The sequence below is a fragment of the Phasianus colchicus genome, chromosome 29 (assembly GCF_987193195.1).
Source record: "Phasianus colchicus chromosome 29, bPhaCol1.hap1.1, whole genome shotgun sequence".
NCBI lineage: Eukaryota > Metazoa > Chordata > Aves > Galliformes > Phasianidae > Phasianus > Phasianus colchicus.
Genome location: NC_143464.1, coordinates 3294794 through 3306800, shown reverse-complemented (window position 1 = coordinate 3306800; position 12007 = coordinate 3294794). Strand labels below are relative to the sequence as shown.

General features: G+C 53.7%; 1 protein-coding gene across 4 annotated transcripts in view; it reads right to left on the bottom strand.

Moving 5' to 3' along the window:
* CDK16 (cyclin dependent kinase 16) overlaps positions 1–12007 on the bottom strand; it is a 101847-nt gene that overhangs the window by 75010 nt on the left and 14830 nt on the right. For all 4 annotated transcript variants that reach the window (XM_090126776.1, XM_090126779.1, XM_090126778.1 and 1 more), the window contains exons 3-5: positions 9361–9488; positions 6590–6700; positions 3108–3164 (exon numbers count right to left, since the gene is read on the bottom strand). In XM_090126776.1, the coding sequence (XP_089982902.1) occupies positions 3108–3164; positions 6590–6700; positions 9361–9488 (296 nt within the window). The remainder of the gene's footprint in view (positions 1–3107; positions 3165–6589; positions 6701–9360; positions 9489–12007) is intronic.

Genomic DNA, 12007 nt, shown 5'->3' with positions numbered 1-12007 from the left:
ACAATGAAGACCCAATAGTGACCCAATAGTGATCCTAAGGGACACAATGGTGACCCAATAGTGACCCAATGACCAAATGGTGACACAATGGTGACCCAATGGTGACCCAAAGAGACACAATGGTGACCCAATAGTGACCCAATAGTGACCCAATGGAGACCCAATAGTGACCTAATAGTGACCCAGTGACCCAAGAGTGACACAATAGTGATCCTAAGGGACACAATGGTGACCCAATAGTGACCCAATGACCAAATGGTGACCCAATGGTGACCCAAAGAGACAAAATGGAGACCCAGTGACCCAATAGTGACCCAATAGTGATCCTAAGGGACACAATGGTGACCCAATGGTGACCCAAAGAGACACAATGGTGACCCAATGGTGACCCAAAGTGATACAAAAGAGACCAAATAGTGACCTAATAGTGACCCAATACTGACCCAATAGTGACCCAAAGAGACCCAATAGTGACCCGATAGTGACCCTGAGACACAATGGTGACCCAATGGTGACCCAGTGACCCAATAGTGACCCAACAGTGATCCAAAGGGACACAATGGTGACCCAATAGTGACCCAATGACCAAATGGTGACCCAATGGTGACACAAAGAGACACAATGGTGACCCAGTGACCCAATAGTGACCCAATAGTGACCCAAAGTGACAAAATGGAGACCCAGTAGTGACCTAATAGTGACCCAATAGTGACCCAAAGAGACACAATAGTGACCCAGTGGTGACCCAATGGTGACCCAGTGACCCAATAGTGACCCAATAGCGATCCTAAGGGACACAATGGTGACCCAATGGTGACCCAAAGAGACACAATGGTGACCCAAAGTGACACAATGGTGACCCAGTGACCCAATTGAGACCTAATAGTGACCCAAAGAGACCCAAAGTGACACAATGAAGACCCAATAGTGACCCAATAGTGATCCTAAGGGACACAATGGTGACCCAATAGTGTCCCAATGACCAAATGGTGACACAATGGTGTCCCAATGGTGACCCAATGGTGACCCAGTGACACAATGGTGACCTAATAGTGAACCAATAGTGACCCAAAGTGACACAATGGAGACCCAAAAGTGACCTAATAGTGACCCAAAGTGACCCAATAGTGACCCAAAGAGACACACAATGGTGACCCAATGGTGACACAGTGACCCAATAGTGACCCAATAGTGACCCAAAGGGACCCAAAGAGACACAATGGTGACCCAATGGTGACCCAGTGACCCAAGAGTGACCCAACAGTGATCCAAAGGGACACAATGGTGACCCAATAGTGACCCAATGACCAAATGGTGACACAATGGTGACCCAATGGTGACCCAAAGAGACACAATGGTGACCCAGTGACACAATAGTGACCTAATAGTGACCCAAAATGACACAATGGAGACCCAATAGTGACCTAATATTGACCCAATAGTGACCCAAAGAGACCCAATAGTGACATAATAGTGACCCAATGAGACACAATGGTGACACAATGGTGACCCAGTGACCCAATAGTGACCCAAAGTGACACAATGGAGACCCAGTAGTGACCTAATAGTGACCCAAAGTGACCCAATAGTGACCCAAAGAGACACAATGGTGACCCAATGGTGACCCAGTGACCCAATAGTGACCCAATAGTGACCCAAAGGGACCCAATGCTGACCCAATAGTGACCCAGTAGTGAGCCTAAGAGACACAATAGTGACCCAATGACCACATGGTGACACAATGGTGACGCAATAGTGACCCAAAGAGGCACAATGGTGACCCAGTAGTGACCCAAAGATCCAATAGTGACCCAATGGTGACCCAATAGTGACCCAATGACCCAGTAGTGACCCAGTAGTGACCCAAAGTGACACAATGCTGACCCAATAGTGACCCAATGACCCAGTAGTAACACAATGGTGACACAAAGTGACCCAATAGTGACCCGAAGAGACACAATGGTGACCCAGTAGTGACCCAATGGTGACACAGTCACCCGACAGTGAGCCAATGGTGACCCAAAGTGACACAGTGGTGACCCAATGGTGACCCAATGGTGACCCAATGGTGACCCAGTGACCCAATAGTGACCTGATAGTGACCAAAGAGACACAATGGTGACCCAATGGTGACCCACTGACCCAGTAGTGACCCGATAGTGACCCAAAGAGACACAATAGTGACCCAATAGTGACTCAAAGATCCAATAGTGACCCGATAGTGACCCAAAGTGATACAATGGTGCCCCAATGACCCAATAGTGACCCAAAGAGACACAATGGTGACCCAATAGTGACCGAATGGTACCCCAATGACCCAATAGTGACCCAATGGTGATCCAATGGTGACCCAACGACCCAATAGTGACCCAATGACCCAATGGTGAACCAATGGTGCCCCAAAGTGACCCAATAACCCAATAGTGCCCCAAAGTGCTCCAATGACCCAATAGTGACCCAATAGTGCCCCAAAGTGACCCAATAACCCAATGGTGCCCCAATGGTGCCCCAGTGACTCAATAGTGAACCGATGGTGAACCAATAGTGCCTCAAAGTGACCCAATGACCCAATAGTGAACCAATGGTGACCCAACGACCCAATGGTGACCCAATGGTGACCCAATGGTGCCCCAATGACTTAATAGTGAACCAATGGTGAACCAATAGTGCCTCAAAGTGACCCAATGACCCAATAGTGACTCAATAGTGACTCAATGCTGACCCAATGACCCAGTAGTGAACCAATGGTGACCCAACGACCCCATGGTGCCCCAATGGTGACCCAATGACCCAATAGTGAACCAATGGTGAACCAACAGTGCCTCAAAGTGACCCAATGACCCAATAGTGACTCAATAGTGACTCAATGCTGACCCAATGACCCAGTAGTGAACCAATGGTGACCCAACGACCCAATGGTGACCCAATGGTGCCCCAATGACCCAATGGTGAACCAATAGTGACCCAATGGTGCCCCAATGACCCAATGGTGACCCAATGGTGAACCAAAGTGACCCAATGACCCAATGGTGACCCAATGGTGACCCAATAGTGACCCAATGGTGACCCAATGGTGACTCCACTTGTGAGCTCACGGCTCCGCTCACCTCTCCCAGTTTGTCCAGTTTGACGTACGTCTCCAGTTTGCCGAAGCCGATCTCCGACTGCGGGGGGACAGCGAGAGTGGGATCATACTGGGATGGACTGGGAGGGGACTGGGATGGACTGGGATGGACTGGGATGGACTGGGATGAACTGGGAGGGGACTGGGATATAATGGGATGGACGGGGAGGGGATGGGGATATACTGGGATGGACTGGGAGGGGACTGGGATGGACTGGGATGGACTGGGAGGGGATGGGGATATACTGGGATGGACTGGGAGGGGACTGGGATGGACTGGGATGGACTGGGAGGGGATGGGGATATACTGGGATGGACTGGGGTATACTGGGAGGGACTGGGAGGGGACCGGGATGAACTGGGAGGGACTGGGATAGACTGGGAGGGACTGGGAGGGACTGGGAGGGACTGGGAGAGATTGGGAGGGACTGGGAGGGACTGGGATGGACTGGGAGGAACTGGGATATATTGGGAAGAACTGGGATGAACTGGGAGGGATTGGGAGGAGACTGGGATGGACTGGGAGAGACTGGAAGGGGACTGGGATGGACTGGGATGGACTGGGATGGACTGGGAGAGGACTGGGATATACTGGGATGGACTGGGAGGGGATGGGGATATACTGGGATGGACTGGGAGGGGACTGGGATGGACTGGGAGGGGATGGGGATATACTGGGATGGACTGGGGTATACTGGGAGGGACTGGGAGGGGACCGGGATGAACTGGGAGGGACTGGGATAGACTGGGAGGGACTGGGAGGGACTGGGAGGGACTGGGAGAGATTGGGAGGGACTGGGATGGACTGGGATGGACTGGGAGGAACTGGGATATATTGGGAAGAACTGGGATGAACTGGGAGGGATTGGGAGGAGACTGGGATGGACTGGGAGAGACTGGAAGGGGACTGGGATGGACTGGGAGGGCACTGGGATGGACTGGGAGAGATTGGGAGGGACTGGGACAGACTGGGAGGGGACTGGGATAGACTGGAAGATACTGGGAGGGTCTGTGAGGGCACCGGGATGGACTGGGACAGACTGGGATAGACTGGGATGGACTGGGAGGGACTGGGCTGGACTGGGCTGGACTGGGCCTTACTGTGCCTTAGTGGGCCATACTGGGACATACTGGGCTGGACTGGGCCATACTGGGCCATACTGGGCCATACTGGAACATACTGGGCTGGACTGGGCTGGACTGGGCTGGACTGGGACATACTGGATAGTACTGGGCCATACTGTGCCATACTGGCCATACTGGGCTGTACTGGTCCATCTTGGGCTGTACTGGACTGTACTGGGCTGGGCTGGGCTGGAACATACTGGGCTGGACTGGAACATACTGGGCTGGACTGGTCCATACTGGAACATACTGGGCTGTACTGGGCTGTACTGGGCCGTACTGGGACGTAGCGGACAGTACTGGGCCATAGTGGGCCATACTGGGCTGGACTGGACTGGACTGGGCTGGACTGGGCTGTACTGGGATGGACTGGAACGTACTGGGCTGTACTGATCCATACTGGGCTGTACTGGGCTGGGCTGGGCCGTACTGGGCTGGACTGGACTGTACTGGGCTGGACTGGGCCATACTGGGCTGTACTGGACTGTACGGGGCTGGACTGGGCTGGACTGGAACGTACTGGGCTGTACTGGGCTGGGCTGGGCCGTACTGGGCTGGACTGGACTGTACTGGGCTGGACTGGGCCATACTGGGCTGTACTGGACTGTATGGGGCTGGACAGGGCTGGACTGGTCCATACTGGGTTGTACTGGAACGCACTGGGCTGGACTGGAACATACTGGGCTGGACTGGTCCATACTGTGCTGGGCTGGACTGTACTGGGCTGTACTGGGCCATACTGGGCTGGACTGGGCCATACTGGAACATACTGGGCTGGACTGGGCTGGACTGGGCCGTACTGGGACGTAGTGGACAGTACTGGGCCATACTGTGCCATAGTGGGCCATACTGGGACATACTGGGCTGGACTGGAATGTACTGGACTGTACTGGACTGTACTGGGCTGGACTGGGCCATACTGGGCTGGACTGGAACGTACTGGGCTGTACTGGGCTGGGCTGGGCCATACTGGGCTGGACTGGACTATACTGGGCTGGACTGGGCCATACTGGGCTGTACTGGACTGTACTGGGCCATACTGGTCTATGCTGATCCACATCAATCTGTACTGGTCTATACTGGTCTACGGCAATCTATACTGGTTTATACTGGTCCATACTGGTCTATACCGATATAGGCTGCCCTACATCATTCCATACTGGCTTATACTGGTCCATACTGGTTTATACTAGCCCATACTCCCCTAAAGTGGTTTATAACAATCCATACTGGTTTATACTGGCCCATACTGGTCCATAATGGCCCATAATGGTTTATACTGCCCCATACTCATTAATACTGGTCCATACTGGGCCATACAGCCCCATACTGGTCCATACTGGTTTATAATGGCTCATACTGCTTTATACTGGTCCATTCTGGTTTATACTGGTCCATACTGGTTTATAGTGGTCCACACAGCCCCATGCTCATTCATACTGACCCATACCAGCCCATACAGCCCCATACTGGTCCATACTGGTTTATAATGGCCCATACTGGTTTATACAGAACCATACTGGTTTATACTAGCCCATACTCACCTATACTGGTTTATACCGGTCCATACTGGTTTATACTGCCCCATACTCATTTATACTGACCCATACCAACCCATACAGTCCCATACTGGTCCATACTGGTTTATAATGGCCCATACCGGTTTATACTGGTCCATACTTGTTTATAATGGCCCATACAGCCCCATATTGGTCCCTACTGGTTTATACTGGCCCATACTGGTTCATAATGGCCCATACTCATTCATACTGACCCATACCGGCCCATACAGCCCCATAGTGATCTATACAGCCCTATACTGGTCCATACTAGTTTATAATGGCCCATACTGGTTTATACTGGTCCATACTGGTTTATAGTGGTCCACACAGCCCCATACTTATTCATACTGACTCATACCGGCCCATACGGCCCCATACTGGTCCATACTGGTTTATAATGGCCCATACTGGTTTATAATGGCCCATACCGGTTTATACTGGTCCATACTGGTTTATAATGGCCCAGGCTGGTTTATACTGCCCCATACTCACTTACACTGACCCATACCGGCCCATACAGCCCCATAGTGATTCATCCTGCCCCATACAGGTCCATACTGGTTTATAATGGCCCATACTGGTTTATACTGGTCCATACTGGTTTATACTGGTCCATACTGGTTTATAATGGCCCATACTGGTTTATACTGCCCCATACTCACTTACACTGACCCATACCGGCCCATACAGCCCCATAGCGATCTATACAGCCCCATACCGGTTTATAACGGCCCATACTGGTTTATACTGGTTTATACTGGTTTATACTGGGACGCACCAGCGAGACGCGGCGCAGGCGGCGGCTGAGCGGCGATGGCAGCACCAGGCGCTCCAGGCAGCCCTCGGGGAGCCGAATGTCGGCCGGCAGCGACAGCCGCTTGTTGATGTCCTGAAATTGGGGGGGGGGTCAACACAAAGACCCCCCCAGGACCCCCCAAAATCCCCTAAAAAACCCCAGGACCCCCCAAAATCCCCTAAAACCCCCAGGACCCCCCAAAATCCCCCCAAGACCCCCAAAGACGCCCCCAGGACCCCCCAAAATCCCCTAAAACCCCACAGGACCCCCCAAAATCCCCCAACACCCCCCCAAGACCCCCCTAAAACACCCCCACCCCAAGTCCCCCAATATCCCCCTCAGACCCCCTCAAGACCCCCCCCAAATCCCCTCAAGACCCCCCCCGAAACCCCCCAAAATCCCCCAACACCCCCCTAAAACTCCCCCCTCCCAAGTCCCCCAATATCCCCCCAAGACCCCCCAAAATCCCCCAACACCCCCCTAAACCCCCCCCCACCCCAAGTCCCCCAATATCCCCCCAAGACCCCCCAAAATCCCCCAAATCCCCTAAGACCCCCCCAGAGACCCCCCAAAATTCCCTAAGACCCCCCAGGACCCCCCAAAATCCCCCAGAACTCCCTCAAGACCCCCCCCCAAATCCCCTCAAGACCCCTCAGACCCCCCCAGAGACCCCCCAAAATCCCCCAGGACCCCCCCAGGACTCCCCAAAATTCCCTCAAGACCCCCCCAAGGATGCCCCAAATCCCTTCAAGACCCCCCCCAAGACCCCCCAAAATCCCCCAACACCCCCCTAAAACACCCCCCCCCCCAAGTCCCCCAATATCCCCCCAAGACCCCCCAAAATCCCCCAAATCCCCTAAGACCCCCCCAGAGACCCCCCAAAATCCCCTAAGACCCCCCCAAGACCCCCCTAAAACTCCCCCCCCCAAGTCCCCCAATATCCCCAAAAGACCCCCTCAAGACCCCCCAAAATTCCCCAAATCCCCTCAGACCCCCCCAGGACCCCCAAAATCCCCTAAAACCCCCCAAGACCCCCCTAGGACCCCCCTAAAGCTCCCCAACCCCCCCCAAGACCCCCAATATCCCCCCAAGACCCCCTCAAGACCCCCCAAATTCCCCTAAGACCCACTCAAGACCCCCCCCAAATCCCCTAAGACCCCTCAGACCCCCCCAGGACCCCCCAAGACCCCCCAAAATCCCCTAAGACCCACTCAAGACCCCCCCCAAATCCCCTAAGACCCCTCGGACCCCCCCAAAGATCCCCCAAAATCCCCCAAGACCCCCCCAGGACCCCCATAAAGCTCCCCAACCCCCCCCAAGTCCCCCAATATCCCCCCAAGACCCCCTCAAGACCCCCCAAATTCCCCTAAGACCCACTCAAGACCCCCCCCAAATCCCCTAAGACCCCTCAGACCCCCCCAGGACCCCACAAAATCCCCCAGGACCCCCCAAGACCCCCCAAAATCCCCTAAGACCCACTCAAGACCCCCCCCAAATCCCCTAAGACCCCTCAGACCCCCCCAAAGATCCCCCAAAATCCCCCAAGACCCCCCCAGGACCCCCATAAAGCTCCCCAACCCCCCCCCAAGTCCCCCAATATCCCCCCAAGACCCCCTCAAGACCCCCCAAATTCCCCTCAAGACCCCTCAGACCCCCACAACACCCCCCAAAATCCCCCAAGACCCCCCCAAAGATCCCCCAAAATCCCCCAAGACCCCCCCAGGACCCCCATAAAGCTCCCCAACCCCCCCCAAGTCCCCCAATATCCCCCCAAGACCCCCTCAAGACCCCCCAAATTCCCCTCAAGACCCCTCAGACCCCCACAACACCCCCCAAAATCCCCCAAGACCCCCCCAGGACCCCCAAAATCCCCTAAGACCCCCCCAAAACCCCCCAGGACTCCCCTAAAGCTCCCACCTCCCTCCAAGTCACCCGAATATCCCCAAAAGACCCCCCCCAGGACCCCCCAAATACCCTCAAGACCCCTCAAACCCCCCCAGGACCCCACAAAATCCCCCAGGACCCCCCAAGACCCCCCAAAATCCCCTAAGACCCCTCAGACCCCCCCAAAGATCCCCCAAAATCCCCTAAGACCCCCCTAAAACCCCCCTAAAGCTCCCCAACCCCCCCCCAAGTCTCCCAATATCCCCCCCCCAAGACCCCCCAAATCCCCTCAAGACCCCCCCCAGGACTCCCCAAAATCCCCTAAGACCCCTCCAGGACTCCCCTAAAGCTCCCCCCCACCCCCAAGTCCCCCAAAATCCCCTCAAGACCCCGCAGACCCCCCCAAAAACCTCCCAAAATCCCCCCGGACCCACCCACGACCCCCCAAATCCCCTAAGACCCCCTCAAGACCCCCAAATCCCCCCCAAAATCCCCTCAAGACCCCTCAGACCCCCCCATAGACCCCCCAAGACCCCCCCAGGATCCCCAAAATCCCCTAAGATCCCCCCAAGACCCCCCTAAAGCTCCCCAACCCCCCCCCAAGGACATCCCCAAGACTCCCCAAATCCCATCAAAATCCCCCTAAGACCCCCCCCAAATCCCCCCAAGACCCCCCATAATCCCCTAAACCCCCCCAGGACCCCAATATCCCCCCGAAATCCCCTCAAGACCCCTCAGACCCCCCCCAGAGCCCCCCAAAATCCCCCTAAGCCCCCCCAAACCCCCTCTAAATCCCCCTAATACTCCCCCAAATCCCCTTCAAGACCCCCCAAAACCCCCCCAAGACCCCCCCCAAAAACCCAACCCACCTCACTGGGCACCCTTGGGTGCTGCCTCAGTCTCACCCTGACCGGTGATGCCACCTCATCCGAGGACGTCCCTGAGGGGGGGTCACTTTCCCCATCCGACCCCATGCGTCCCTCATCCGGCCCTGCTTCTGTTTTATTTAATTAGGGGAGGGGGGGGGGGAAGACCCCAAAATATCAGCCAGCCCATAATAACCAACGGCCACCCCTATAAAGAAGCCAAACCGAGGTGATGGGGAGCCGAAACCCCATAGGGGATCCCAAAATTGCAACATAGGGACACCAAAAATCCTATAGGAACTCATAGGATCACATAGGGAACCCTAAAATTGCAACCCAGGGACCCCAAAATCCTATAGGAACCCATGGAATCCCATAGGGGACCCCAAAATTGCAACCCAGGGACCCCAAAATCCTATAGGAATCCATAGAATCTCATAGGAGACCCCAAAATTCCCACCCAGGGTCCCCAAAATCCTATAGGAACCCATGGAATCCCATAGGGGACCCCAAAATTCCAACCCAAGGACCCAAAAATCCCATAGGAACCCATGGAATCCCATAGGGAACCCTAAAATTGCAACCCAGGGTCCCAAAAATCCTATAGGAACCCATAGGATCCCATAGGGGATCCCAAAATTACAACCCAGGGTCCCAAAAATCCTATAGGAACCCATAGAATCCGATAGAAGACCCCAAAATTGCAACATTGGGACACCAAAAATCCTATAGGAATCCATAGAATCCCATAGGAGACCCCAAAATTCCCACCCAGGGACCCAAAAATCCTATAGGAACCCATAGGATCCCATAGGAGATCCCAAAATTCCAACCCAGGGACACCAAAAATCCTATAGGAACCCATAGAATCTCATAGGGGACCCCAAAATTCCGACCCAGGGACCCCAAAATCCTATAGAAACCCATGGAATCCCATAGGAGATCCCAAAATTCCAACCCAGGGACACCAAAAATCCTATAGGAACCCATAGAATCCGATAGAAGACCCCAAAATTGCAACATTGGGACACCAAAAATCCTATAGGAATCCATAGAATCTCATAGGGGACCCCAAAATTCCCACCCAGGGACCCCAAAATCCTATAGGAACCCATAGAATCCCATTGGGGGACGCAAAATCCCATTGGGGACCCCAAATTCCAACCCTGGAAAACCCAAAATCCCATTGGGATCAATGAATCCCATTGGGGAACCCCAAAATTCCGACCCAAGGACCCCCAAAATCCCATAGAGGACCCCAAAATCCAACCCAGGGACCCCAAAATCCCATAGAGGACCCCAAAAATTCCAACCCAGGGACACCACAACTCTGATTGGAGACCCCAAATCCCATAGGAGACCCCAAAATCCTATAGGAACCCAGAGAATCCCATTGGGGGACCCCAAAATCCAACCCAGAGAACCCAAAATCCCAGAGAAGACCCCAAAACTGCGACATAGGGACCTCAAAATCCTATAGGAATCCCTAGACTCTCATAAGAGACCCCAAAATTCCGACCCAGAGACCCCAAAATCCCATAGGAACCCATAGAATCCCATTGGGGCACCCAAAATCCCATAGAGGACCCAAAAAATTGCAACATTGGGACCCCAAAATCCTATAGGAACCCATAGAATCCCATTAAGGGAACCCCAAAATCCCATAGAGGACCCCAAAAATTGCAACCCAAAGACCCCAAAACTGAGATTGGAGACCCCAAATCCCATAGGAGACCCCAAAATCCTATAGGAACCCAGAGAATCCCATTGGGGGACCCCAAAATCCAACCCAGAGAACCCAAAATCCCAGAGAAGATCCCAAAACTGCGACATAGGGACCCCAAAATCCTATAGAAACCCATAGAATCCCATTGGGGGACGCAAAATCCCATAGGGGACCCTAAAATCCCATAGGGACCACAGAATCCCATAAGGGACCCCAAAATCCTATAAGGGGGAACCCAAAATCCCGTTGCAGGATCATAAAATCCCATAAGAGACCCTAAAACCCCACAAAGTACCACAGAATCCCATAGGGGATCCTAAAACCGTATAGGGGGATTGATTGGGATTTGGGGTCACATTTGAGGTCACATTTGAGGTCAGATCTGGGATTTGGGGTCACATTTGGGGTCATTTGGGGACAGATCTTGGATTTGGGGTCACATTTTGGGACACATTTGGGGTCAAAATTGGGGACATTTGGAGACAGATCTGGGATTTCGGGTCACATTTGGGGTCAGATTTGGGGTCACATTTGGGGACAGATCTGGGATTTGGGGTCGGATTTGGGGTCACATTTGGGGACATTTGGGGACAGATCCGGGATTTGGGGTCACATTTGGGGTCACATTTGGGGTCACATTTGGGGACAGATCTGGAATTTGGGGTCACATTTGGGGTCACATTTGGGGTCACATTTGGGGTAACTTTTGGGGTCACATTTGGGGACAGATCTGGAATTTGGGGTTGGATTTGGGGTCACATTTGGGGACAGATCTGGGATTTGGGGTCAAATTTGGGGTCACATTTGGGGACAGATCTGGAATTTGGGGTTGGATTTGGGGTCACATTTGGGGACAGATCTGGGATTTCGGGTCACATTTGGGGTCACATTTGGGGACAGATCTGGGATTTGGGGTCACATTTG